Source organism: Theropithecus gelada, chromosome 6 (assembly GCF_003255815.1).
Source record: "Theropithecus gelada isolate Dixy chromosome 6, Tgel_1.0, whole genome shotgun sequence".
NCBI lineage: Eukaryota > Metazoa > Chordata > Mammalia > Primates > Cercopithecidae > Theropithecus > Theropithecus gelada.
The window spans coordinates 104,884,001-104,911,333 of NC_037673.1; the positions used below are offsets into that span (position 1 = coordinate 104,884,001).

Consider the following 27,333-nt stretch of genomic DNA (forward strand, 5'->3'; position numbering starts at 1 on the left):
GAGAAATATTTCTATTTTTGTGTTTAGTTTATGCTATAAAGTATTAGGAGGAATTTGTCTCCTTAGACTATTTCAAAGAATAATTATTTTCTCAACAACAAGTAATATGTCAGTCTCAATGAATTTATTTTAAATAAAAGACTGTGACTTTGAGGCAATGTGTAGCTTAATTTCATCCAGTATTTTTAAGTACAAGAAAATGGTTATTTAATATTTTTCACTGCCTATTTTAAATAATCATTTACAGTATACTGCTTAAGAGTGCATGGCTAATTAAGACAATTAGCCATGGTTCCTGTCGTTAGAGACTTTGGAGTTAAGTTGTAATATAAGATAATGGCAGGAATGCTGAGGGTTTTTTTGTATTCAGCACTGTATTTTTAGTAGACTGTACTTGATATACAGTATCAGGTGCAGCTATAGTCGATAGTTGGTATTCAATAAATATTCAGTCATCCAGTGTTTTTTGAATGCCTACTATGTGCAAGGCACTTTTCTGGGCACATTTTACAGTATCAATGAACAAGTAGCCAGAAATCCTTTCTCTTATGGAGCTTAATAATCTCTCTAGGAGGAGAAGATAAACAATAAGCATAATAAATAGGTAAATTTTGTAATGTTAGAGGGTGCTAAGTCCTGTGAAAAATATAGAGGGATTGGAAGCGTTACTAGTTGTAGTTGCTGTTTTTAGTAGGAAATCCAGATAAACCTTATTATCTTATGTTTACTTTTGAATAAAGATTTGAAGGAGGTAGGAAATTTAGCCACATGGACATCTGAGGGGAGAAGGATCTATGCAGAGTAAACAGCCAATGCAAACTTTGTTTGAAGAACAAGGGAGGCATTTTGGTTGTAACAGTAAGCAAGGTGAATGTGATAGGAGAAGAAGTCTGTAAGGTGATGAGGGTATAAATTACATTGACCTTGTAAGTCATTATAATTACTTTGGCTTTGATTATGAATGAAATGGTGAGCTGGTGGGCAATTTTGAGAGGAGGAATGGCATGATCTTTTTAAAAAAGTTATTCTGGGAGTTGTGAAAATAGGCTGACAACTTGGAAAGGTTAGGAGGCAGTTGAACTTACCTGACTAAAAGATGATGCTAGATTAAGACGATAGCAATTGAGGTGGTATGAAGTAGTGAGTTCTGGAGGTATTTTTGAAATTGAATCAATTGAATATCCTGATGGACTCTGTATGTGGGGTATTAGAGAAAGATTTCAGTCCTAAGTGTAAAAGATTTCAGGGAACGAGAAAAGATGTTCAGTTTTGGATGTATTGAGTTTTTCTATTAGACTTCCAAGTGGGGATGATGGAAACTATTGGGTATCAAGTCTGGAGTTAGAGAAAAGAGGTCTGAGTCAAAAGTACAAATCTGGTAGTTGTTAGTATATAGCTGGTACTTAATACAATTAGATGAATTCAACAATGGAGTGAGTCTAGATGAAGAAGAGAAGAAGATCAAGGATTGAGCCTTGCTCACTGGAACATTAAGAGGTGGAAATAAGAGAAGCAATCCCCAAAGGAGGTTGAAAAGAGCAGCCAAGTAGGAAGGCAGAAAACCAGGAGATATGATGCCTTGGAAGACAACAGGAGAAAGTATATACCAAGGAAGAGAGTGATCAGTTGTGTCAGATGATGCTGAAAAGCCAAACGAGATGGGATTTAGCAATGAGAAGATCACTGGTGACTTGGCTGAGCAGTTTCCTTGGGATGCTTTAGGTGAAAGCCAATTTGGAATGGATTTGAGAAGAACGGGAGGAGAGGATTAGAGGTAGCAAAGATGTAATTCCTTAAAGTTTTGCTGCAAAAGAAATCAGAGATGTGGGGTGATAGTTTCAAGAGAATGATTTGTGCTTTGTAATTGTTATTGTTTAACTTGAGAAAAATAATAGCATACTAGTTTGCAGTTGGGAATGATCTAGTGAAAATTCATCATTTAAGAGAGAGAGAGAAAAATTGCTACAGCGTCATCCTTGAGTAGGTAAGAGGGGATGCAATTTAGTTCACAATGAAGGATTGACTTTAATAGAAACACAGTAGTTCACTTTTTATAACAGCGAGGAAGATTGGTAGGTGGGTCAGTAGAGCAACAAGAGCCCAAAGTTCTCTTTACATTGCTTCGATTCTTGAAATGAAGTAGGAAGCAAAAGCATCAGCAAAGAATGAGGATAGGAGATTTGAGAAGAGAATAGAAGAGAAGCAGTCATCCAGAAAACGGGGAGTGTGAGTGATCTAAAAAAATATAATATGATTATTGAGTACGTTAAGGGCCCCCTAAGGGTTTGTGTTCATGAATTTAAAGTTAAATCAGTCAGCATGATTATGGTTTTTCTCCAGCCATATTAGCTTTATAGTTGCAGAGTAGGAAGAGTTTTGGATTTAATCAGACTTGTAGATTTGCCAAGGGAGTTTTACAGATTAACAGAAGAGCAAATAAATTGAGAGTGTATGGGAAGGCAGTTGTAATTATTGACCATGGAATTTAAGGTGGAATACAGGAGGAGGAGAATATAATAAGAGAATGATGTAAAAATTGATAGAACCTAAAGACTGTCAGTTCCTATGAAGTCAAAGGAGTTTTGAAGTCTGGATAAGTATTCCAAAAAGAAGAGGAAGTAAGCTAGAAAGATAGAAGCCAACCAGAAGATGAGACAAATCAGATAGATGTTATAGAACATTTGCATTATAGGTATGGCACAGTTTAAGATATGACCCTAGAAAATAGATTGGAGTGCAAGATAATTGGAGGAGAGATGATCAAGAAACTGAAAGTTTGAATTGTTGGAAGGACCTTTAAATGTCTATTGAAATTACAAAGTATTAGGACACTGGGTAGACTGACAGTTACCCAAGGGCTCAAATTGTCAATAAACAAAATGTTTTCAAATTCAGTAAATGACAGCTGGAGTGAGGAATAGTGGGTAATATGATTGAGTGACAAATTTTCAAAGCTGAGAGTTTCAGGAATGTGGGAGAGATAATGGTAAAACCAGTAATAAGTGGGTAATAGAACACTGTGTTCTATCTGCAGGGCAATGGTAGGATTATATGTGGGAAAAATAAGTCATCACTTAAGTTTAGATGGCAAAAGGAAGTTCATCCACCATTTGGGTCTTCTCTAATAAGAGCCATTATTTTGTTAGAACAGGAAGTTAAAGGAAATGATCAAAGAATAGATTAAAAATATAATTTTGAGGATGATGGACCATGAATTCCAGAAGGCACTATGCAAGTTGGGGATAGATGAGAAAGGAGGATCAAATAGAAGTATGCTGAATCTGAGGGAGCTGGAGAGGGAGAGATGAAGATTAACCTAGGACCACGGTCATCTTACATTGACTGATGTAAACACAGTCAAGGGGCATAAAATTTGTCCTCAGGGACTGGAGGGCAGCAGCAGAGATGAAGTCATGCTTCATGACTTTTCGTCTCACCCTTTGCATCTTAGAAAGGTTAACCTGATTCAGGATCTCAATTCTGTCACCTAAGCTGATCTCATATTCAGCCCCCCACCTCCCCTTTAAAGCAAAGGTTTGCGTTGAATGATTCAGTGATACAGAGTGATGAGTGTCCTGGGCTTCCTCCTCACCTCTTTGGATAGAGAAGAGGTGGTCTGGGAAAGCATAGTCGTTTCTCAGTGTCTGAAGATTGTCCCCCTGACCACCATTGATAGAGTTGACGTTCTCTGGATAATGGTTGCTAAATTAATGTTTAAATTTTTCAAATGCCTAGTACATGCCAGTACCTCTTAAAATAGGGCAGAAACCATTAGAAAGACACAAAGGGCAATGGGGAGAGTGTATTCAGGGACAGGAGACATAATTTTGGGAAAATCAAGAAAGTCTTCATGAACGAGGGGCATAAGAAATGGACTTAAAGATGAGGTATCAGCTTCTGATTGGAGGTGGGAGTTTTCCACAGAGCGAAAAATGTAGAAAAGGCATGACATGTATTTAGGGATCACTATGTATTTGAGTTCAGAACACATATAACAGTTGGGGGTTATAATATGGAGCTATATAGAGGCCAAGAAAGTGATAGTAATTGAAGGATGGATATTGAGCAAAGCAGTAGTATAATCAAAGTTTTCTCTGGAAAGATTAATCTGGCAGTGCTGTTCTAGGTGGTTTGGAGAGGTGAGGGACTGAAGATGAGATCAGCTTAGGTAACAGAATTGAGATCGTGAATCAGTGTAACCTTTCTGAGATGCAAGGGATAAGACAAAAAGTATAATGGAGGTAGAGTCTGAATGCTTACAAGGCAAATGATGGTTCTAGTAACTGAAAAAAGTAATATAGCCAGGAAAAATCTTTTGATTAATAGAACAGTAAGTTTTAGACAAGCTGAATTGTAAGTGCTTTAGGTAAGTGGAGGCCCAGCAGTAACTATGTAAATTAATAATATCTTCTCTCTACCTCTGATGTAATAAATAATCTGACAATTGTGGGTAAAAGACAATCTCTTGAGAATAACAGAGATGCGAAGCTCAAATTTTCCTTTTTTAAATTTATCATGAATGTTTACTGTTTAAGTATGTTTATTTTTATGAAAACATGATTTACCATTGTTTTATAAATATTTGAGTTGACTATTATATAGTAAAAATTGAATATGACTTGTTAAAAATATTTTAAAGTATTTTAATAATTTATTAATAAGCAATAGTTCAAGGTATAAATTTTGTGAACTTTAAACATTAAGAGTTACATTCATCTTAGTGCTCTAAAAACTCAGTAAGTATAGCAGACTTCTAGTTTAGTTACTTCTTGCTCAACAATAGCATTAAAGTTTATTATAAAATGTTTGCATATGCTGGGCACGGTGGCTCATGCCTGTAATCCCAGCAGTTTGGGAGGCCGAGGCGGGCAGATCACGAGGTCAAGAGATCGAGACCGTCCTGACCAATATGCTGAAATCTTGTCTCTACTGAAAATACAAAAATTAGCTGGACATAGTGGTGCACGCCTGTAGTCCCAGCTACTCGGGAGGCTGAGGCAGGAGAATCGCTTCAACCTGGGAGGCGGAGGTTGCAGTGAGCTGAGACTGTGCCGCTGCACTCCAGCCTGGTGACAGAGTAAGCCTCTGTCTCAAAAAAAAAAAAAAAAAAAGTTTGCATTGTATGATTATAGCTATGTAAAAAATACATATGCAGTGTAAAAAATCCTAAGAGAATATTCAAGAATAGCTGTTGTGCTAGTGTGTTAGCCTTATTTTTCTTCTCTGTAATGTTTTGAATTTAATTTTTAAAAATAGATTTCAAAATTTCTTCTCTTCTAAAATAAATGCACCATAAATCAAGCTTTCTTTTTTTTTTGGAGACAGAGTCTCACTGTGTTGCATAGGCTGTAGTGCAGTGGTGCAGTCTCCGCTCACTGCGAGCCCTGCCTCCCGGGTTCATGCCATTCTCCTGCCTCAGCCTCCCAAGTAGCTTGGACTACAGGCACCCGCCACCACACTCAGCTAATTTTTTTGTATTTTTTTTGTAGATATGGGGTTTCACTGTGTTAGCAAGGATGGTCTCGATCTCCTGACCTTGTGATCTGCCCGCCTCGGCCTCCCAAAGTGCTGGGATTACAGGAGTCAGCCACCGTGCCCAGCCAAATCAGGCATTTTATACCAAAATATGTCCTAGCCATAGAGTAAAGTTAGAAGTTCTTATGTCTGATAGAAATTAGTTAATATCAGGTGATACTGACATGTAGGTAAGCACCTTCCTCCTCCTTGGTACCTTTGCTTGTATTTGGTGAAGATTTACATGCTGTCATTTACCCCAGACAATGAATATATTTCTATTTTCAGGGAAATTTTGGTGAAGTATATAAGGGCACATTAAAGGATAAAACTTCTGTTGCTGTTAAAACATGTAAAGAAGATCTTCCTCAGGAATTGAAAATAAAATTTTTACAAGAAGCCAAGTGAGTTATTTAAATTAATCAAAATATGTATTTGTTATGTAAATGATTTATTAAAATGTAGGTTTGAAGGCATCTTAAATTGTGATTTACTGAAATAGTAGGGGTAAGCACTTTTACAATGTGGAATCCAAAAGTCTATCCTTTTGTAATAGTCTGCAGATCAATTCAGCAATCATAGTCAAACCAAGTGTTAAAAAGCAGTATTATTCAAGTTCTTAAAATGTTACATTATTTTGCTTTCATCACACATACATATACGTATATGTATATATGCAATACTGTGCTTATTATAAAAAATTAACTATATTATGTACATGAACTGTACAGCTTACATATACGTTTAAGTAGATAATTAAATCTGTCCTACTCTCCTTAGATAGTACTGCTTGGTTCTGTTTTCTCAGCCGTTAGGTTTCATTTCTGAGAACCTCAGATTTCTTCACCTCAGTATCTGGCATTTCTTCTAAAGTTTGCATATTTTTTTGTTTCTAATCTTCTAAGATGATTGATTCTCTTTTTTTTTCTATTATTAGCTAAATAATAGAAAATAATACCTGCTACCTATGTTGCACATACTTAAAACTCTTCTGTTAGTGGTAAAATTGAGTATATATAACAAAACACAAAACAAATGCATCTTTCCAGAAGCCACTTTGGAAAGAGTAACCTGGATGGACATGTGGGTGGGAAATGGATGAATTGATGGACAGATGGATGGATGGATGGATGGATGGATGGATGGGAAAGGAAGAGGATACATGGATCCATATGTTTTTGTGTATTAAAAGGAAAGTGCAATGGGAGAATATTGCCATGGCAACAAGAGAACTATTCATAAGTTACATGGCATAGAGCCATGTTTATATACTAATATATATACTAATTCATCATCTAGAAATGAATAATGGCAATGGCTAAAGTAGTTGGATGCATTTATGAAATGTTATCTGCAGAGTAAAGCAGTAAACCTTTTTCATGACTTGTTGGCAAGTCAGAAAAGAAATTATGATGAATTAAAAGGCATGTGAACACAACTGAAATTTACAGCCTCGTTATTTTACAGTTGTTCATAAGTATTAAGGTAAAAGACTGTGCCTCACATGTTTTCAAAAATATTTAAATTTCTTGCTTTCTAACTTTTTTTTATTGCAGAGTTTAATTTCTTCTTTTAAGGTGAAATTATAGTTTTATGTTAAAAATGAAACTTACATTCATGCAAACTTCCAAGTGTCCTCTAGTATACACTAGAAGTATATATTTAGATATTTAATATTATCTGAGTTCATGCTGTATTGTGCAAATTTCTTAGACAGTTTCTAACCTGTGAAATTAAAGTATTAAAGTCAAACATCATTAAACCTTTCTTTTAAATTTCTAGTAGAAGTTGCAAGGCCAAAGTTATTGGCAGAATATTTCCTTTAGAATTCTTCCCAGTCTGTCTTTTCATTTCTATCTTTTTATATTGTCTAAAACATTTTTATAGCTCTCCTTGCTTTAGTTGTACATGTACAATACATGCATAAATTTTTTGTCTTTCTTCGAAGTTACCTTTTTCATTCTCTTAGGAAAGGATACAGCAATTTTCAAATATGAGTGAATTTATAACTATGTTGATAAGATAATAAAGAATAAGATTTGGTAATAGAAATAATTGGGACAGACAGGCATCTGAGGGAATTTAGTTTATTTTTAGCTCATGTTTGGAGTTCTATAGGTGATTGCATTATCAAGTAGAAGGGGCTCACTGCCCAATATGCTAGAAGCCAATACCGTGACACCAGGTCTTTGAGAAAAGAAAAACTTACCGTTAAACGTCAACTGTTAATGATTTCAGAGCAATATTTTTATTATAAAAGGTTGAGGGGGTAGATTCTGAAATTACTAGTGATTAGTGGAAGGGGAAATGGGAGGCCTGGAAAGTCCTTGGCCACACACGGTTATCTCTTCATGCAATCTCATGGTTCATATGTGCAAATCCAGGGGGAGTTAGTCTAAACTATGTACTGGAAATTCAGGCCGTGATGTTAGCAAGCTTCTTCCTGCATAGATGCCAGTTAGCCCTATTTCTTCTAACCAATTTCAGCAGTTCTTTTATAAACAACGGGAGTTTCAGTGATAGAGCAAGTTGTTTCTTTTTTTATGTGCTATCCTGCAAACTCAAGAATTTTTGTTATTGGGAGGCCGAGACGGGCGGATCACGAGGTCAGGAGATCGAGACCATCCTAGCTAACACGGTGAAACCCCGTCTCTACTAAAAAATACAAAAAACTAGCCGGGCGAGGTGGCGGGCGCCTGTAGTCCCAGCTACTCGGGAGGCTGAGGCAGGAGAATGGCGTAAACCCGGGAGGCGGAGCTTGCAGTGAGCTGAGATCCGGGCACTGCACTCCAGCCTGGGCGACAGAGCAAGACTCCGTCTCAAAAAAAAAAAAAAAAAAAAAAAAGAATTTTTGTTAGTCATTACTGTGTTGCGATTTTTTTCTTAACTCTTTAGGGACATGGTTTCAAGTCTATCCTACTCTCATAGCCCACTGATGAAATTTTGCCCTTATCCAAAGTCAACTCTGCTTCAGCTGAAGTCTCTGTTGAAACTCTATTACTCAATTATCCATTTGCCAACTTTCTCAGAACTTTTGTTTCTACCATTTTGAAATTGATCCTGATCAAGAAAGTATTTAACTATTACAAAATCCAATGAAATGTAGCATTTACCAGTATAAAATGATTTCTTATTTTCTGTATTTTAAAATCAAGTATGTGTGTTAAAAATAAATATATGTATGCTGCCCCAGCAGCTCACAATTTTTGGCCCACTAATACTTTTCAGCTATACTTTTGTGGTAGTGGCTAAAACCAGATATTATAATTTGAAGGGAGTTGTACATGTTTTAGATTAACTAGTTCATTTCTATTTAACATGGTTGTTAATCATTCAGAGTAGATAATAATTTTTAAAAGAATATTTAATTAAGGATAATTGACTCAGTTGCATCCATATTATGTTGCCAATATGTACCAGTATGGTTGGGCCTCTGTGTCCATGGGTTCTGTATCTGTGGATTTGATGAGCCACAGAACAAAAATATTGGGAAAAAAGTTGATGATTGCATCTGTACTGAACATGTACAGAATTTTTTTCTTATTATTCTATAAACCATACAGTATAACAACTATTTATATAACGTTTACGTTATATTAGGTCTTATAAATAATCTGGAGATGGTTTAAAATATGTGAGAGGATGCATGTAGGTTATATGCAAATATTGCACCATTTTGTGTAAGAGACTTGAACATGCATAAATTTCAGTATCTACGGGGGTCCTGGAACCAATCTCCTACAGATACTGAGGGAAGACTTTACTCATTTGTATACATCTAATTTATCATAATTTGGGGTCATACCAAAATTTAAAAAATTGAATTATGATTCAAGAGTATTCTAGTTGTAAACACTATGTGTGATCACAAATTAATGCTTTATTATTCAAATGATAACTATTCTTATATTTTCATCTCATCTAGAATTCTCAAGCAATATGATCATCCCAATATTGTCAAACTTATAGGAGTTTGCACACAAAGACAGCCTGTCTACATCATTATGGAACTGGTTTCAGGTAATGTGATCTGATAATTTTGCATGATGACATTTTAATGTCATGTTTTATTGTTTTTATATGTTCAGTCTCTTTGATTTCTCCTTGTAAAGTTTCCAAGGATTTTGTCTGACATTTCCAGATAACAAAAGAGTCTGTACCTATAGTCAGTATTTTTATAGGCTGTAACACTTTACTGTTTTCTAGAAAATGTCAACTGCTTTTTTAAAAAGACAGATTTATTATTAGAATATAGTTACATATGGAATTCAGTTATATATAATCTTTATGTGCAAAACACTAGAAAAAGATAGTGTACTTAGACTTTATAACAGTGACAGTACTATCTTATATTTAGTTCATTGTATATCATTTTCCAAGTACATCTCCACACAACCTCTCTTCTAAATGTTTGAATTAATTTTTAATAATTTTTTTGTAGAAATGGAGTCTCACTATGTTGCTCAGGCTGGTCTTGAACTCTGGGGTCATGTGATTCTCCTGCCTTGGCCTCCCAAAGTGCTGGGATTACAGACATAAGCCACAGCACCCTGCACAACCTCTTTTTTGATGGTCATATGTAATAATCTCGCAATGCTTTGACTCACTTTTGAATTATGAACTTCTTTCATATGTGGACAAACAAAAAGGTGATCAGTCTATTAATATGTCTTGGTATTTATTTCTGGTGACTTTCAACACCTTTATGTTAACAACTTTTGACAAAGAAAACTTTGAAGTGCTATATTAATAGTATGTTTTAAAGTTTTTTTCATTGTCCAACGTCCTGTTGTAGAAAATACAATCAGAAGTAAAATTTGATCTCATAAGCTTTACAAATAGAGTATTTAATAAGTGAAAGGAATTTGCTTTACTTTTAAAAATTATTTACTCATTTTAGGAGAAATTTAAAGAAATATGAAAAACATTTCTAATTTTAATTAAAATATGTAAACATATTGTAGATAGCTCATTAATTTCTGCTTACAGAAATTAATTTTTCATGATTTGTAATTATTGGTCCTGTTTTGTTATACTACTTTGCTTGCTATTGAAATATTTCTCAATATTACCATGTAACTGCAGAATACCTAGCTCATTATCATCTTTATCCTCATCAGGATGGCATTGTCTGTATTAGGTACATTGTATGTTTTAATGGTTTAAATGTGTAAATATTATAAATACATACCAACATTTACATGTGTGCAAATGAAGCCCCTGAATAATAAGGAATGCCACTGAAAAACTTAGATTTGGGAGGTGGGACGGACTTGAGGAAAGGTGATTTTTGTCTTACTGTAATTGTTAAAGGACCATAGATGCAAATTCCAGATGGCAAGTCCAAATTAAATAAAACAAAAGAAGATAGTTTTGTACAGGAGCCAAGCAAGTGTTTATCTAGACTCTGACTAGTAACCTCTGTTTATATTTTTTAAATGAATAAGAATAATAAACTTCATTAGAAAATTGAAAATATAATGAAAGGTAGAAAATTGAAAATGAAACCTTCCACTCAGTCTCTCTCAAATTGCTGCTTACAGTTTTAAAATTTTTTTTCCAGAAAAATGTTTAATGCAGATGCTTTAAATTTAATTATGAAACAAATTATACTCCAACAGTATTTCAGATCTTGCTTTTTTTTTTTCTTATTACTATAATGTGTGATGGTTTTACTGTTTTACAGTTATCTATACAATTCTACCTTTTTCTGGTAATGGCTACAGAATATTCCATTTTGTGGATTTACATAATTTATTCAACCACAACTTTATTTGTGGATACTTTGGTCATTTTTATTATTTGTTTTTACAAAGTGTTCAATGAATATCCTTGGACTAACTGTAAGAATCATTTGGAAGTGTATCTATAGGTAAAAATTCAGTAGTGAGATTGTTGGATCCGAGTTTCTGTATTTTGATTTACATGAATGTATTAGCTTTTGATTTCTCCATAAGTAATTATCACAATCTGAGGGCTTAAAGTGACACCCATTTTTTTACCTGACAGGGTCTGTAGGTTAGAAGTCCTGGCAGCCTTGACTGTGTTCTCTGCTCAGGGTCTTACAAAGCCAAAATCAGGATGTCAGGCTGAGCTGTTATCTGGAGACTCTGGGGAAGAATCTGCTACCAGACTCATTCAGTTGCTGGCAGAATCGTGTTCCTTGCAGCTATACATCTAAAGTTCCCATTTCTTTGCCTGCTGTCTGCCAGGGGCATCTCTTAGCTCCTTGAGGTTGCCTACATTCCTTTTCACATGGTCTTTCTATCTTCAAAGCCAGCATGGGCCTGCTAAATCCTTCAAGTGTTTTGAATTTTTCTAACTTTCTCTTATGTTACTAGGTAAAGAATACTCTCTACTTTTAAAAGGGCTTGTATGATTAGATCAGGCACACCTGGGTAATCTTATTTTAAGGTCAACTGTACATGATAGAACATATTACGAGTAGTACTTATACTCATAGGGATCCAGGTATTAGAGTAGGACATCTTTGGGAGGCCATATTCAAATTCTACCTACCATAGTAGATTTTACTAAATTCTCCTAAAGGCTGTTTGCAATGTGCAATCTCAAACCTTACTGGTGAACTTTTCATATTCAGTTACATTAAGTTCACTCGTTGATCTTGCAGTTTGAATGCATCTTTTACCCGTGCATGATTTTATAATATTATGCTTCAGTCATTCGGAAAATGTCAGATCACCAAGTCATGCAGATATTTCAAATAATGATATAACTCATTATGTAATATCACACATTTATTAATGTCACAAGTCTCATCAGAAAAGTAATGGAGGCGGCTGGGAACAGTGGCTCACTCCTGTAATCCTAGCACTTTGGGAGGCCAGTGGGGTTGGATCATGAGTTCAGGCATTCGGGACCAGCCTGGCCAACATAGTGAAACCCCATCTCTACTGAAAATAAAATTAGCCAAGTGTGGTAGTGCATGCTTGTAATCCCAGCTAGTTGGGAGGCTGAGGGAGGAGAATTGCTGGAACCCGGAAGGTAAAGGTTGCAGTGAGCCAAGATCATGTCACTGCACTCCAGCCTCAGTGAAAGAATGAGACTCTGTCAAAAAACAACAACAACAACAACAACAAACAAAAACAAGTAATGGAGGCTATCATTGTGGCAGATACATGTTTTGAACAAATCTATAGCACCCAAGTTTTCTCATGCCTCTTTGTAATTCCTTTTTCTACCTTTTACTACCCTGTCACAGCCAACCACTAAGCTGCTTTCTGTCACTATGAGCATTTCTCAGAACTCTTAAAAAATGGAATCATGCAGTAAGCACTTTTTTTCACTAAGTATAATTATTTTAAGATTAATCCATATTGTAATGTGTATCAATAGGTCATTCTTTTTATTGCTGAGTGGAGTTCTATTTAATGAATATACTGCAGTTTATCTGTTCAGCTGTTGATAGACTTTTGGATGATTTCCAGTTTGGGGCTATTCTAAAGGAAGTTGCTATAAACATTACTGTACAAGCTTCATCTGGACAAATGCTTTCATTCTCTGGGGAAACTGCCTAGTAGTGGAATGAATGGATCATATGGCATTTGCATGTTAAATTTTTTTAAGAAACTACCAAATTACTTTCTAAAGTTTTTGTTCTAGTTTACATTCTCAACAGCAGTCTGTGATAGTTTCAGTTCCTCCACATCCTCGTCAGCACTTATTTGGCCTGGTTAGTTGTTAGTCTTTCTAATACTTCTATACCTTATTGTTATTTTAATTTGCCCTTTCCCACTGAATAATGATGTCCTTCATGTTTTCATGTGCTTATTCGACGTTTGTATATCTTCATTGGTCAAGTGTCCAAATCATTTGCCTATTTTAAAAACTGGGTTGATTGGTTTCTTACAATTGAGTCTTGGTTCTTTACATATTCTGGATACAAATCCTTTTTCTCTCAGTCTATGTCTTGTCTTTTCATTCTCTTAACAGTGTCTTTTGAAAAACATCTTTATTTTGATAAAGTTTAATTTATCTATTTTTTTCTTTTATGGATCATACTTTTGATGGTATATCTAAGAAAACTTCGTTGAACCCAAGTTCAACGAAATTTTTTTAAAAAGTTTTTTTCTTAGTTTTACTTTTAGAAGTTTTAAAGTTTTAAAATTTATAGTTGAGTGTAGGACCCATTTCAAGTTAATTTTTGTATATGGTGTGAGAAATGGTTAGAAGTTTATATTTTTGGCATGTAGATATCCAGTTGTTCCAGCACCACTTGTTTTAAATGACTCTTCTTTCTCTCTTGACTTAACTTTTTACCTTCATATAAAATTCATTTTTCCATACTTACATGTGACTTTATTTTTGAACTCTATTCTTTTCTCTCAGTCCTTTTGTCTCCATGCCAATACCACAATGTCTTGATGACAGTAGCTTTATAATAAGTCTTGACTCAGAAATAAATCCAAACATACACAGCCAACTAATTTTTGACAAGAAGGCACAAAGGGGAAAGGATAGTCTGTCTGACAGGTAGTGCTGGGAAAACTGCATTTTCACATGCAAAAGAATGAAATGGGACCCTTATTTATACCATACACAAAAATCATCTCAAATTGGATGAAAGACCTAAAATAAAACCAGAAAGTATGAAACTCCTAGAAGAGAACATGGGGGAAAACTCTGGGACACTGGCCTTGGTGATGATGTTTTGGATATTACAGCAAAAGCTCAGGCCACAAAAGCAAAAATAAATAGGACTATATGAAACTGAAAAGCTTCTGCACAGCAAAGGAAACAATCAGTACAATGAAACAGCAACCTACAGATTGCAAAAACTACTTGCAAATCATATACCTGATAAGGGGTTACTATCCAAAATGTATAAAGAACTCATACAACTCAATAGTAGAAAAGCAAATAACTCAGTTTAAAGATGGGCAGAAGAGGCTGGATGCAGTGGCTGACACTTATAATCCCAGCACTTTGGGAGGCTGAGGCAGGAGGATTGCCAGATCCAGGAGTTCAGACTGCCTGGGTAACGTAGTGAGATCCTGTCTCTGTGAATTTTTTTTTTTTTTTAATTAACCAGATATGGTGATGTGTGCCTGTAGTCCCAGCTACTCAGGAGGCTGAGATGGAAGTATCATTTATGCAGGGAGGTTGAGTCTGCAGTGAGCTGTGATCGTGCCACTGATCACAACAGATGTGCCACAATAGAGGGAAACCTTGTCTCAAAAAAAAAAAAAAAAAAAATCACATACAACCGATGTGCCACAAGAGAGCGAAACAATGTTTCAAAAAAAAAAAAAAAATTAAGACTGCAATAAGATACCATGATGAATAGGAAACTTAGCACCTTAACCTTCAGGTACAATAATGCCTGTGCTTACCTGGGTAAAGCTGATTAATTTTAGAAAACCTGAAAAAAGATATCAATCTCAACTTTGTCTTTCGCTAGGGATTAGTAACTACCCCCTTCGTTTTGACCTGAATGTTCTTTTTAAGTTCAGAACTTCCTGGAAGTAATTAAATGTTAAATTATCTGGTACATTGCTCAGTTCACACAGACGCATGGCCCTTGGCAATCCTCAAACTCATCTTAATTTTAAAATGACTTATGACTTTGAAATTTTTCTGAAGAGTTTTCACCAGACTTAAGATGTTGTCAAAATTTTTCTCACCTCTGTAACATGACATCTTATTTATGGTTTAAAAAAAGTAATTGAGTTGATTCAGTTTATTTTAGGCTTAGAAATCTAGACATGATTATATATAGTTCTCATAAATGTCTTTAAGATTTACATATAAATCTTTCAATTTCAAAATTCCTTTTCTTTGAATTTTTCATTTTCATTCATAATTTCTATAGTACATTTCAGTAATTTTTGCCAAAAAGTTAAATTGTTTTAAAAAATAAACATTTCACCCTTCCCATTTACTGTGAAATTTTATATGGTCACATGATTTTAACAGTCAGTTTCAGTTATGTGACTTCACAGCTATGGAAGGTTACTATGGTAGTTAACTGGCAATGACAGTTTCAGCTGCTTTGGTAACAAATCCCAGCATTTGGAGTCTGGGTACTTGCCTGGCATTTGTGTCTTTCACTCTTGATAAATGTAGAAAGGATAAATTGTGCCAACAAAGGATTAAGGAATGTGACTCCTGGCTTGTACTCACTAAAAGAGTCCTCAAAGTCTGAACTGGTACCTTTCCTAACATAGTTTAACCCATTGCCAATTATATTGCAATTTTACTTCACAGCAATCAGTTTTGAGGCCGATTAAAAGAACAACATAGTAATTCTCTAATTAATATTTCATTGAAAAAATTTTAAGATATAGCAACTCAGTGGCTGAATTTTTTAACGTTGCAAACAGATTACTAAAAAAAACCCAATACTGTGGAGTTTATTATTTTGTGTTGTTTGAAGATGGTGGTAGAATATTCCTTTAAAACAACTTTGATATGAGCCTAAATGCATGCAGTTATAAATTAGCGCACAGTAAGTTTCAATTTGGGAGAAATGAGTACTTTTTTCTTTCTTATGTTAACTGATATTATCTAAATCTAGACATTCCCATTTTTATTTTATAATTCAGGAGTATTACATTACTAAAAGTCAAAATATTGTGCTCTTGGTTGTCGTTTTACATCATGCATAATACGTGTTTTCAAAACAACGTTTAGAAAGATAGCAACTTTAAATTGATATTTCTTTCTGACCCCAGTGATACCTTTGATTACTTTAGTATTTCACTTACTACTTAATATCCCAAAGCAAATACAGATGGAATAGTTTAAACTGGCTATTCCTGCAGATACTAAAGTCACTAATGTCCTTGTAAAACGGAGTTACTTTATTTAATTTACATATGACATAAGTTGGTAACCTATTGGCATCCCACAAGTGTGGTATTGACCGTTTTTTCCTATTGTATTTTAGGTATACCCTCTTAGTAGGCCACTCTTTTTTTAGTAGGCATCTATTCTAGTAGTATATATTCGTTCCCAGAGGTTGAGCTAAATGATAAAGACATTAACCCAGAAGAAGAATATTATATTCCCAGAAGAAGAATATAAGAAATGAAATAAAAATATAACTATTTCAGTTAATAGGATCACTCCTGTAAAGGAAAAATATCTATAACTATTACTGTGTCACTTCTTTGAGTGGTTTTAAAGAGTGCCAAGGGATTTTTTTCTATTAATGAGGAAATGTTGATATGTTCTAAGAAACATTAAGTTTTCATGGTGCATTTGAGCGATAGATGCGTTATGTATGTCTGAGTACTATTACTCATATGCTTTTTACGTTCTGAGCTTCTGATGGCATTTATACCTATGAGTAAGTACCTTCAGCAAAGAGGCAAGTGGCCTGGTGAGCGGGACAAAGCATGTTCTGAACCACTCTTGCTCTTAGATTCTGTTTTTTAAATGACTTTCTGGTATTTGAAGTTCCTTCACAATTGAAAGTGTAGGAGTTATGAATGAACATTTCTTTAAAGGTACTGTGAGTTTCACTTTTGGCTTTGTATGATCATTTATATATTTTTGTTACTATACATGGAAAAGTCTTAAAATTCCAAAAGATGAACAAAGGTTAATGTAATATTTTAAATAAGAAAATGTACTTTATTGGCAGTCTACTTATATTTGATGCAAATGTTAGAGGTATGAGCAGGACTGGTATAACTGGTGAACTCAAGTGAAATAAAAACCACATTTTACGTAAAATGGCTTGTTTTTACAAGTAGGTTTTTACCAATAACCTATCCAATATATATGAATCTAACAGTGTGTATCAGTATGAAATTTTTGTTTTATCAGAATTATAAGGCAAGCTATAATTTCATTAAAACACTTTGGAGCCAATACTGTTTTTCCAAGATTAAAAGACAACTGAAAATCATTTGAATCAAAATTTTAAAAAAAATTTATTGAATCCAAGTTAAAAGTGAATATTGTTTTATTTTTTCCTGCTTGCACTGATGTACCGTATTCAGAATCTATTATGTAGAAACCAAATAAAAGCCATGATCTTGTCAGCATTGGCCAAAGGTATTGTAATGCCACTCTTTTATTTGTAAATTTTATCCCTTTTTAATTATAAGTTAGCCTCTGTATTCAGAAATGATGACGATAAAATATATCTGGACTCTTCTCAAGTTTGTGGAAGCAATGAACCTTACGCATTAATATTAAGGAAGGTAAATCAGCTGGGCTTGGTGGCTCATCCTGTAATCCTAGCACTTTGGGAGCCTAAGGAGGGTAGAGCATTGAGCCCAGGGGTTCACAAATTCATTTTGAAGGATTGCATATTATATTAAGCATTGTATAGCCTCGTCAGTGAGATGTAAAAGTAATATTACAAACTGTCGTAACAAGGTTTTGTATATTTGGAACTTTTTAATTCTTTATTTGCTTTCATTTGTCCTTTTCTGTAAAACTAGGTTGTCATTGGTACCTATTTATAGGTGTGTATTTCAATTCCAGAGATAATATGATTGAGAGCCTAATAAATATGCCTACAAAATGTAACCTTTGTTTGAAAAAGTAAATTTGCCTAAATTCTTCTGGGTCAAACTTGAGAAAACATCACATTTGACAATATCCACATTCAAAATGAAAGCTTTTATACAGCAAAGTGAGGGTGATTAAAGAGGTGACTTTCTATAGTGTCTTTAACTTTTTATTGTAAGAGATTACATATATTAAATATTTTCAGGTTAGAATCTGTTTTTTTAAGACCTTCTTCTTCTGTGTTTGTCTGTGTTAGTATGAGGAGCCTTTAGCAGATCATTGATAAAGACTTCAAAATGAAGTCTTGTCTCGTAAGATGATCCCTCGTAAGATGACCAGCAAGTGTTTGAATCTCTGTATTTTCTATCTTGGCTGCTATAAATTAAGAAATAAACCCTTTCTATAGTTAACACCTATCATGATTTCATGCCATTTGTTGAACAGGATGAGAGACTCAAATATCTATTGTTTTACAATTTTTTACATCTTTTTATGTGCTTTTTTAAAATAAAAGATTTTGTACATAGGTAATTACATAGCACAAAATTTATAAATATTATATCATTGAAATTATTTGTTTTTAAGAATCAAGTTTATACTTCTAAATTATTTTTAACTTAAGTAGAATTTCTAAACTAATGAGGCTATAATTTGATGGAGCTTTATTATTTCAAAAATAGTTGAAACCCATCAGTTCTGATAAAAATAAACCCAGGAGATGCAATGATTAATTTATTTTTTGTTGGAAACAAATGTGTCATCCTGTATTTAAGTGACTGAAACTTAGAAATACACTTGTTTTTCTTTAAGACTTTCTGTTCTTTATAAACATGTTATTATGAGATTTGGATTAATTACACTATTTGTTAAATACTTATTGAGCACCAGCTTTGTTCCATACAAAATACACTAGTGAAAAACACATCAGTGATCTCTTTTCTCAAAGAAATCACAGTGTAATGGGAGAAACATATGTTTAACAATCACAAATTTATTTCAAATTTGATATGAAAAAAAGTGATCGGAGAGATTGTAGCAGGTGGAACCTGATTTGTTTTAGCGGCCTTAGGAAACATCATCTGGAGGTGACATTTGTGTTAAGATCTGAAAGATAAAAATAACCTTTGCAGAGGGCTAGGAAAAGGCTCAGATAATAGCAAATGCAAAAACCTGTGGTGGGAAAAGGCTTTTGTGTTTGGGGAACAGAAGGTTAGAGTGACTGCGGCTCAGTGAGCCTTAGAGAGACTGACGTAAGATTGGAAAGGTAGGACCTTACAGGTCAGGGTAAGCAATCGGATTTTATTTGCCGTACAGTCCATCGTGTGTTAGGGAGTGGAGTGACTGGTTTGTTGTTGTTGCTGCTGTTGTTGTTGTTGTTGTTTTCAGTTTTCAGAGATTACATAGGGGACACCAAAACCATCTTTCTGTCCATGACCCCTGTTCTCCTTAGTTTCTCTTCTTGGAGATAGCTACTCTTACTTTTTGTGGGATTTTTATTGTTGTTATTTTTGTTTGTTTAGTTTTGTTTTTATACTTCCAGGGCTTTTTTATGCAAATGGAGACATATATGCATATACATCTTTTTTATCATGAATGATAGCTTGTACACTGTTCTACCCTCTTTTTTTTATTTGATAAAATATCTTGGAGTTATTTACATCAGTATATGTAGATTTAATTTATTCTTTCAACGGCTCAGTAGTATCTGTTTGTGCCTCCTTGATAATTGTGTTTTCTGATCATCTGCTACTATAGTAATACAGAGTGCTTCAGTCAAAATTTTGTACATCTATGTTTTCTTTCTTGTAGATATATATTTTGAGTTAAATTCTACTCTCCTGAATATCTAAATAGATACGGTATAGGAAAGATTCATGAACATTCTCAAAAATTTATACCTCTAGATCCACAGTTCAGGCAGCATTTGATTTGAACTTAAGAGATTTCTAGAAAAGATAGTGGCTCCCGGTGGAGCCTGTGCTTCCAGAAGCCTTTATAATATTTTATATAAAAGCAGGTATGTATAGGAGATGAGTTTACAAATACTCAAGTAAACCCCATATTGAGCCGTGATCATAGAAGGAATTTTACTCTCTATGAATAAGAATATCAGAAGGTTTTTTTTTCTGATCCCTCTGTATAATTTCCCCTCAAACCAAATTTACTGTATTCCAGAGTTCTCGATTGTGGAGTCAGAATTTCTTTAGAAAACTGAGAAAGCCCAATGGGAAACATACCTGCTCCCAAAGCATTTAGGTCTATTCAGTCATCATTTGTGTTGCTCTGTTATTACCCAGTTTAACACTTATAAAAAGAAATGCTCAGTGGAGTACAAAATGCACTGTAATTCTTATTTAGATGCCGTTATACCTGGGGGTGACTTTCGCCAGTCTAAACATGACCACTGTGGCTTTGGAACCATATATGATTTTAAATTATTGCTCTACTATCATTTGTGTGACTTTAAGCATGCTACTTGATCTCTTTAAGCCTCAACATTTTTACTTATAAAATGGGGAAAGAATATAATGCTCAAAGGGTTAAATGAAATAGTATATGTAAAGAGTGTGGCTCAGTTCTTAACTCATTCTGAGTTCTTAGTAAATATTACCTGCTGGTAAATTAATCTGAGCTGAGAAATAACATTATGTAAAGATTGGATTTTCAGTTCAGTGAGCTATCATGTTCTTGTAATGCCTAAATATTTCAGAATAAATGATATCCAGTCTTTGGAAAACTCAGTATTTTCACAGCAGTAGTCGTCGCCCATGTTGGCTTAGACTGTTTAGTCCAAATGTTAACTAACTAATTAAAAAATGAATCTGAAGCCTTTAATTTTTTTTCTCTTCCTTCTAGACTATTATAAAAAAAATTTCAGAGAAAGAATGTTATTAATGTATAGATCAGTAAACTTTTTCTTGATATTTGCAAATATTAAACCTTTATATTCTAAGGAAAAATCATACAAACATAATACAGCAGCTTTCAGTAGACCAAACATGTTATGAAAGTCAGCCATAAATATAGAAAGGAATGTGTTTCTGAGGTGAGATATTAAAAAAAAAAAAGGTTATTTGTAATAGGCAAGAGTTTGGAAGGCAGTTTGGCTAAGCAAAATCACAAACTGAGAGATAGTAAGAGATAGACAAATCAAAGTTAGACAACATGTGGATAGTTAATAGGTGGCTGAGAGGACAAGAGATCTTTAGAGAGTTTAAAAACTGTCAGAGATGGATAAGAATGAATAGAAGAAACATTTCTGAAATGTGCTGAGACATAGGAAACCAGAGTATGTAAGACAGAGTTAAATGATAAAATAAGTTGGGTGCATTGTCTCCACTCCCTGAGTATATTGAAGATAGATTTATGAAGAGTTTAATAGTTGAGGTGGAAAATGATTGTGATATGAAGAGTAGCTTTTGAGTCCTAGTGAGGATGGGTTCTGGTAGTATTCCAGAGAAAATGACAAGGTTGTTGTCAAAAGAAGAAAAGATGTTAATGTCAAAGATTGTTTAAAATGTCCTTCTATTTCCAATTCAGCATTGACATCCCTGTGTTATTTACTTCAGAAGGATGAGCCATATAATTTTTTTTTTCTGTTTAAGTGGCTAAGGAAATAAAAACCTTAATGTAATGGATGATGAGTAAAATATTTGGTCTGTTTTACTTCATTTGTTATAGGTTTGTAATTCTTAGTGTTGAATGGACAATGAAATTGTTTTATATAATCTACAGTCACACATAAGTTTAGACTATGGAACAATTCTAAGATTGTACTTTTATCAGTTTTTACAGTAGCGATCTTAAAAGTTGAGATTTGCCTGTTCTCCTTGTTAAGTGTAAATCAAACGCATTGGCAGTCCATTTATGTGCCTTTTTGGGGGTAATTATTACATGATAACCTTTTTAATAATAAAGGTTGATTTTTTTTTTTTCATCTCCGCAACCATATGTCCCTGTAAGTCCAGAAATAGCTTTTAAATAAAGCTGGGAAAATATTATTAAAAACATTGAGAGAAAAGGAGATAAAAACATATTTCACTTGGTCATATAAATGAAAGAACAGACATGCCACATGTTTTTAGACTTAAGATCTATCCAGTTCAGTATAATATGTTGGGGAATGATACCCTTACAGACTGATTTGAGGGAACAGTATATTTTGAAAGGGAATATTTTAAACATCACCATGTTTGGTGATGCGTATACCTACCTTTCCTTAGAAGATAATCAACTTTGGAAATACTAATGAAAGAAAAACCTATGAAATTTAGGTGTTCCCTGTGATGAGCAAGATAATAACAGTAGCTCCATAATAATATAACACTTACTGTATGCCATTTTACAGATGGAAAAATATGCATTGAGTGGTTAAGTGAATTACAAGGTGGACCTGTTGTTAAATTGTAGAAAAAGAATTTAACTCTTGACTCTAGTCGGTATAATTTAGACTCAATACTTGGGAAAAGAAAGTAGAGAAGATCTATACTGTTAAAAATAAGTCACAATATAGATAAGCCTTTTCTATATTATTTAGAAAAAAGGACAAATTTAGAAATGCAAATAACATAATTCAGAAACATTTCAGGATTATTTGCAATGGAATAGAGATAGTTTGATTATAATTAATGCAGTTGTTTTATAATACAAACATGATTATTTCATGTATCTTTTGCTGCAAATAGACATTTTAAAAAAATAAATGATTCATCCATCTTTCAACCAACAGGTACATATTAAGTATCTATCATGTGGCAGCTTTGCTATGGATAATATATACCATGAATTCTATATTGTATTTTCTATAATTGTGACTGTTCCAAATTTATGTATGTCTGTATTCTATTAATGAGAATATCAGTAAAAACGTTTCTTAAGCCAAATATTACACTATAATTAAATTTTACTCGTTTTTCTATAATGCCCTCTTTCACTTCCAGGTTACAATAGAAGGCATTATGTTGCATTTAGTTGTCATATCTCCTCAGTCTCCTCTAGTCTATGAGAGTTTCTCAGTCTATCCTTGTTTTTCATCATCTTGACAGTCTTGAAGAATATTAGCTAGATGTCCATGAAAATGTTTTGCTAATCGAAGTTTGTCTGAATTTTTTCTCTTCATAGTTAGACTGACCTTATGGATTTTGGAAAAATACCACACAGGCAAAATGCCCTTCTCATTATATCTTATCAGTAGGTACATCATATCCACATAACATCACTGGTGATAGAAACCTGCATCACTTGAGGAAACCATTTTATAGTGACAAATAAATGCCTTGTAATTTTATCTGTATATATATCATCTTTTTCATGTGTTGTTCCTATTATGCTTGAAAATATACAAAGATCCTAGAATCAGACAATTCCTTTTAAGATATAGTGTTCCCACAAATCAGTCTATAACAGTATACAGTCTTATCTTTAAAAAGCTAACAAAATTGTTGCGTTTTTTTCCTTGTTCCAATTCAAAAAAGTAGTATATGAGAAGAAGACACAGGGAATTTTTATTATGTTTCATTGATACTGCAAAATAATTTTAGAAAGCATATATAATCGACATTCTGGACATCGTATGTCCAGAAATTTTTAACTAACATTCTTATTAAGCAACAAATTAATGAGTAGAGAAACTGGAAAAAAGCCTTTAACTGTGAAAAGCTTTACATGGCAATGTTTATATAATTCTGCCCTCATGAGGGAGTTTTTCTTCCTAAATATTTGCTAGTGATATGGCATTTTTGGACGATCGTCTTGGTGGATATCTAATTTGAGTGTGAGTTATGTTACGAACCTAATTCTTCATACAGAAATATAAATCAGAAAGGTATTTTAGGTTCACATTTTTCTCATATAAATAAGACCAAGATTGTATATACATTGTACTATTTGATATAAATAATTTAGATATAACTAATTAGATCTTTTAAGAAAAGATTTACCCTTATGACATTTCTGCTTTCAAGCAGGCTTGATTTTTCCTTTGCTGCCTGAGTGCAATTAAAAACATAACAGAAAATAAACTTCTTTCTATTCTATGCTAGTGAATGAAAACTGTAAATGATGTGAGTTGGCATGTATTTCAAAAGGTAGTCTTACCTAACGTGTTAGGTTGGTGCAGAAGTAATCGCAGTTGTTGCCATGAAAAGTAATGATAAAAACTTTTATTGGCAACAACCGCGACTACTTCTGCACCAACCTGATATTTTTCAGAGTCATTAATTCCTCTGGATTTGTTCCCAGGACTTTGAAAACTCAGATTGTATGGTATTTTCTGTTGTTGTTACAACAAAAAATAAATGAAATCATATGCCTTAATCAAGTGATCCCAGAAAAAGCAGTAGGCCAGGGATGTCGTGTTTCCCTTTAATTCAGTTTTTTAGTGCTAGTGGGTTAAAGCTGTGTTTCTCTTTCCACATCCAGCTATCAGACTCAAAGGAAATATAAGGTCTATAATGAAATCTGCTTGAAGATGAGATTTGCTAGGACTGAAGTAACAATATCACAAACTGTGTGATTTAAAACAACAGAAATTTATTCTCCCACAATTCTGAAGTTAGAAAGTTCAAAATCAAGGTGTTACCAGGGCCATGCTCCTGCCAAAAGCTCTGAGGAATAATTTATTCCTGCCTCTTCCTAGCTTCTGGCAGTTCCCAGCAATCCTTGGTGTTTCTTAATTTGCACATACATCATTCAGTTTCTGTGTCTGCAGTCACATAGCCTTCTTCCCTCTGTGTGTCTTTGTGTCTCTATATTCAAATCTCTCTTTTCTTTGTTTTATAAAGACGTCATTGGTTTAAGGACCCACCCTAATATGACCACATAATAAGTAATTACATCTGCAAAAATCTTATTCCCAAATAATGTAATATTCTGAAGTCCCAGGTAGACATGAATTTCGGGGGCACAATATTCAACCTAGTGCACACAGTTAGTTGTTTTAATTAATAGATCTATGTCTTTTATTGGGTTATGTTATATTGGAAGATAGTTACAAAACAATAGTTTATGTTCTGCTAAATCCATGACACATCTGATTATTTGAGATACTTGAGGAGCTACACTGTCCAATCTCAGCTTCTAACAGGACTCAAACACCTTGAATTTGTCCAGTGGTCGGAGCATTGATGACTATCTCTATCCTCATAGCTTGTGCCATATAGTCCGTCATAATTTATTTAAGGATAAGATGAGCTCTGAGACTGGTGTTAGGCTGTGAATCATTTATACCATAATTGATCCTAGCTAAGGGGCCAGTATCTGCACCTTAGCATGTCTTTATTTTGTGTTGTTTATATCTCACCATTATGTAAATATCTAATGGGGAAAACTGTGTATAGTAAAGAGTTTGTGAATTTAAGGAACTTTTGAACTTTAGCACATAGCCTTTATGAATGTGATACTTTCATATCCAAATAATAATTACACTTGCCCCTTCGTAAATCAATCCCTCTCCCCTTCCATATATTCCAAAATCCGTGCATACTCAGGTCCTGCAGTGGGGCCCACAGAACCCACTTATATGAAAAGTTGGCCTTTGAAAAAAATCCACATATAAGTGTACCTGCACAGTTCAAACTGAAGTTGTTCAAGGGTCAACTGTATTACACTACACTTAGGAAGGAAAAGTAACAAATTGTTAAACTCTTAATAATAAAAAAAATTATTAATTTGTGTTTACTTGGAAGAAGCTTTAAATATTGAGTAAAAGAATCATTACCCAAAAATTTTACACTTTTTATTTCACATTTTATAAACACTTATTTTGTCTTACTCAAAAGCATATTTGAAACTTGAGGTTGGCTAAAATGCAAAGAAAATAGAAATCATAGTGAAGGAAAAATAAAAAACTAGCAGGGCAAAATAATATCTAGAGAGTATGCTGTGTGCAAAACACTGGTTTAAGCACTTAACATGTGGAACTTCTTTGATATCACCATAGTTCTTTAAAATATTATCATCAGTTTACAAATAAGGAAACTGAAGCAAAGAGAGACTAAGTAATGAGCTGTCCAAGATTCCACACTTTTCAGTTGCTACTTGTCAGAATTTACATCTAGCCAGAATCCAGTGCCAGTTCTCTGAACCACACCCTATAGTGAAACCAGAGTAGAGCTGTTGTATCAAAAGACACATCATAATATCATGCAGGATTGCTAGAGTTGGGTCTCAAATTAATTTCTAACATCTTTAGAAGTAAATCAAAGATAGAAATTCAATAAACTCTACCACATTCGTAGTTACTACAAAATTTAATTTAAATTTTCCCTGGACCCATAGCTGTCCTTGGCCCTAAAGCCTGGAATTCCATATACTTGGAGTTCCACTCTGCAGTACTGTTAATACAGTAATGAATTTTACAGCTATCTCTTGGAGCAAAGCTCAAAATAAATTAAAGAGAGTGGTCAGGAAACCTGATTTCATAAAAGCATCGAAGTACCATTTAGAATCTTCATAGAACTTGAAGAGTTGCGTGTTTTGGAACCAAGGCTTTGCTCACTTTTGCGAAAGCAGAGTTTGGGTCATACACTTTGGCATGAATCATTTTTCAGATACAGTGTGTTGTGCAGTAAGTGATGTGAAAACTTGAGTAAATGTTAGTTTGCTGTGCTAAGTATTCATGATACTAACATACAACATGGTTAAAAAGCAAATGATTCTTTGGAAATATAAACAGAAAAAAATACTAATGAATTGGTGACTTGTTCATAGTATTCTATATATCAGTATGGAATATATCAAATTGAAGTTATATCTAAACCAGGTATTGCTAATTTAATAAAATCAGTTTTTAAGCATCAAAATTCTGTGTGTATATATATTAGCTTTCTAACTTTTCTTGTGTCCCCTCTATACACTTCCCCTTGCAAATCCTTCAACCCTTCTCTCATCTCTTGTTTACGCTCCTCTCTCTCTTCTTGTTCTTTCTTAAAGAGTAATTCCAAAGATTCCAACTTAGAAAAAAATTAATGTAAAAAATGTAGTTATTCCATTAATACCATTGTTTACCACTTTTCTATTTTTATCTAAGCATGGGATGTTAATTACATCTAGTTGTAAAACTGATCTATAAATCAATACCAAATATATGAAAGCATCTAACTTTTGAATATTATTTTCTAGATTGTTTCTTGGCTAGAAATATCTTTGGAATGGCTTTTGCTTAGCATTTTTAATATGTACCTGTCTGCCACTTAAAAACATACCTAAATTAATCATGGTTGGAAGCTAATCATAGTTAGAGCTTGCTATAAATGTATTTTGTAATAAGGAATATTATCTTTTTTCAGTTTGAAATGTTTCTTCCCTTCTAAAAAATAATTATCTGGGATTGTC

At 33.8% G+C, this 27,333-nt stretch overlaps 1 protein-coding gene across 4 annotated transcripts in view; it reads left to right on the forward strand.

The window, feature by feature from the left end:
- The window catches only part of FER (FER tyrosine kinase), a 437,039-nt gene that overhangs the window by 285,998 nt on the left and 123,708 nt on the right, over positions 1-27,333 (forward strand). For all 4 annotated transcript variants that reach the window (XR_003119794.1, XM_025387375.1, XM_025387376.1 and 1 more), the window contains 2 exons: positions 5,803-5,918; positions 9,440-9,534. Coding sequence is in view for 3 of the 4 variants with exons in the window: in XM_025387375.1 (XP_025243160.1) it covers positions 5,803-5,918; positions 9,440-9,534 (211 nt within the window). In the remaining variant the exon portion in view is untranslated. The remainder of the gene's footprint in view (positions 1-5,802; positions 5,919-9,439; positions 9,535-27,333) is intronic.